The 2,667-nt window shown below is 29.2% G+C and overlaps 1 protein-coding gene across 1 annotated transcript; it reads left to right on the top strand.

Annotated features, from left to right (window-relative positions):
* Positions 1-201: 201 nt before the first annotated feature.
* On the top strand, positions 202-2,378 carry LOC103488610 (uncharacterized). The gene is made up of 3 exons (XM_008447429.3): positions 202-311; positions 422-503; positions 1,728-2,378. The coding sequence occupies exons 1-3, from the start codon at positions 297-299 to the stop codon at positions 2,186-2,188; spliced, it is 558 nt and encodes a 185-aa protein (XP_008445651.2). The 5' UTR covers positions 202-296; the 3' UTR covers positions 2,189-2,378.
* The last annotated feature ends 289 nt before the right edge of the window (positions 2,379-2,667 follow it).

A 2,667-nucleotide genomic window follows, 5' to 3' on the forward strand; every position in this document is an offset into this window, starting at 1 on the left:
TAAAAACAAAAAAGAAAAAAAGGGTTATTCAAGAATGTTGCACGAAGGCAATGCCAAAGAGAAAGACAGATGAAAGAAGCAATGCTAAGTTTGCATAAAAAGTTAAAAATATCTCAAAGTCAAGAACCACAAAGAGACATCTCAATGAACCAAACCCAAACCCAAACCCAAAAAGAATCAGATTCCATTGTTATTCAATATTTATTATATAAAATCCAAACAAAAATCCTCCAACTTTTCCCATTCAAGCAAATTCATCCCCCACCAAATTAATTATCCTTTTCCATCCCCAATTCATGTCTGAGATCAAGGCAAGAAATACAACCTCACCACTACTCTTTTTTTTGTTTTTCTTTTTTTGAAGAAAATTATATAATTTTGTTTGGGGGGTTTTTTGATAATTGACAAATTTGTTTTGCAGCATTTTTGTATGGTGATGAAAATCAATGTTGACTGCAATGCTTGTTGTAGGAAGCTTAGGAGGATTGTGTTAAAAATGAAAGGTAAGGTTTCTACTTCATTCACAAATAGAATTAATCAAATGTCTTGTTTATTAGAGTTCACTTAATGGCTAATTTTATCTCCACTGTTTTTTCTTTCAATAACTTTTTAAATAAAAGTTGTTACATATTTTTAATTTTTTTTAATCATTGATTTTTGAACATGAAGTATATTTATCCTTAATTTCTTACCATCCTTTCGATCCAAAAAGAATTAATTCTCAGCCATATTCAAAACACAAAAACTATTCTTATTCTTTTTTAGTTTTTAAATTTTGATTTAGTTTTTTCTAAAATTTTTTGGTAATAATTAAATAACAAAACAATAAATTTAAAGATTGATACTTGATAAGGTGCTTCTAGGTTTAATTTTAAAAAAAAATTAAAAGGAAAAAAAAAAAAAGAAAGAATCACTGCCAAAGACGATTCAAAATTTAATTAGGTTTATTTTTAAAAATATCGATAAAAAATAGATAATAAAAAAGAAATATAGATGTAAAAGAAACCTTCGAAAGCCTATTTTTAGAAAAACAAAAAACTAAAAATCAAAATGAATATTAAACAAAGCCTAAAGTGAAAAAAAAAAAATTGTTGTCATTGTCCATTTGAATATTGAATAAAAACATTACAATGATAAGATGCGATTTTATTAATGTTTGGGAAGAAATAATTAAAAATCCAGTCTCGGAAGAAACTTGAGTAAATCAAGTAATCTGAACAACATTGTATATAATTTAAGAGCAAAATTTATCTCTATACATATATCATATATCATGATTCATACCCCACTCTCATCACACGAAACCAAAAAGACAACTAAAATATTTAAATAAAAAAATGTAGGAACTATTTGGTACCTCGTAAATATTTTAATGATTTTATTACAATACCTTTAAACTAAGTTTTTCGAATTAAAATTAAAATTGGACTATCAAACTCAACTAATGATATAAACTCTTAGAAGTTTAAGGATTTCAATTATTATCATTAAAAGTTTGAGGATGCACGTTTACGAATATTACAATATTTTATTGGTAGTTTTTGAAATTTGTCATTTTTATTATTATTATTATTTATTGGGTTCCACCCTTTCAGGTTAAATTTTTAGTTTTTAAAAACTATGCTTGTTTTTCTCCTAAGTTGAGATTAGATTAGAAGTTTGGTTATTAATTTGAATATTAAAATAGTAACGAAGATGGATTGTTATTGTGAATTTGGACGACGAAGCAATCGAGACGTATATGATAGAGAGGGAGCGACACAGGTTGATCGTGTTTGGCAGATTCAAGCCATCCGACATTGCCATTAAGATCCGAAAGAAAATGAATCGTAGAGTCGAAATCCTGGATGTCGAAGAAATGGAGCCCTTACCTGCCACCGATCAAAACCCACCGCCACCGGAGAACATTCAAGGTCCTGGTCCTGGTCCTGGCCCCAACGCAGATCAACATCACATACCCATGTTTCCTTCATTGGAGCAAGCTGATCATGGGAGGCCGCCCATGTTTCCATCTCTCGCCGCCAACCAATGCCGTTCCTATCCATCTTGTCGCCCGGATTTCGGCGTAACTTGCTTCCCGGAGCCTGACATGGAAGAGCGCTTCTGGGAGTATGGGTATGACTACGAAGTTGTTGGAGATAGAGAAGAACGACCTACCATCTCTCTTCACAATTACTACCACTACTAGTTTTTCTTTTTTCCTTTTAAAATTAAAGAGTTCTATTGATTGATTAGAGTGTTTAATTAATTTGTTACTTTTTTAATTATCATTTTACTTACGAAATTATATTTCTTTTAAACGTTTTTTGAAAACTAAGTTTCTGGTTTTTTTTTTTTTTTTTTTTTTTTAAATAAAAAAATTGTTAAATTTGAATGATTTTTTTTTTATTTGTACGTAAGTAACAGATTTAACTAATATTGGAAGTTGATAGTTTTTTGAAGTCCACGGATATAAATAATGTTAATTTGAAAGTTCATGACTACATCTAATTTCCAGAAGACCAAATACACACTTCTAACCTTATGAGAATTTCAAAAAGGACACTGATGTTTGAAAAATAGATCTTAGTGGAATGATAGCCACAATTTAGTAATTGACTTAAAATATATATTATCATGTTTGGACAACATTCTCTACAATGGTAATTACAATTACACTCCTAATCT

The sequence above is a fragment of the Cucumis melo genome, chromosome 3 (genome assembly GCF_025177605.1).
Source record: "Cucumis melo cultivar AY chromosome 3, USDA_Cmelo_AY_1.0, whole genome shotgun sequence".
Classification (NCBI taxonomy): domain Eukaryota; kingdom Viridiplantae; phylum Streptophyta; class Magnoliopsida; order Cucurbitales; family Cucurbitaceae; genus Cucumis; species Cucumis melo.

Excerpts from the sequence above, each read along its gene's own strand:
- LOC103488610 (XM_008447429.3), top strand. Across the intron at positions 504-1,727 it reads GATTGTGTTAAAAATGAAAG|CAATCGAGACGTATATGATA; the intron begins GTAAGGTTTCTA and ends TGGACGACGAAG.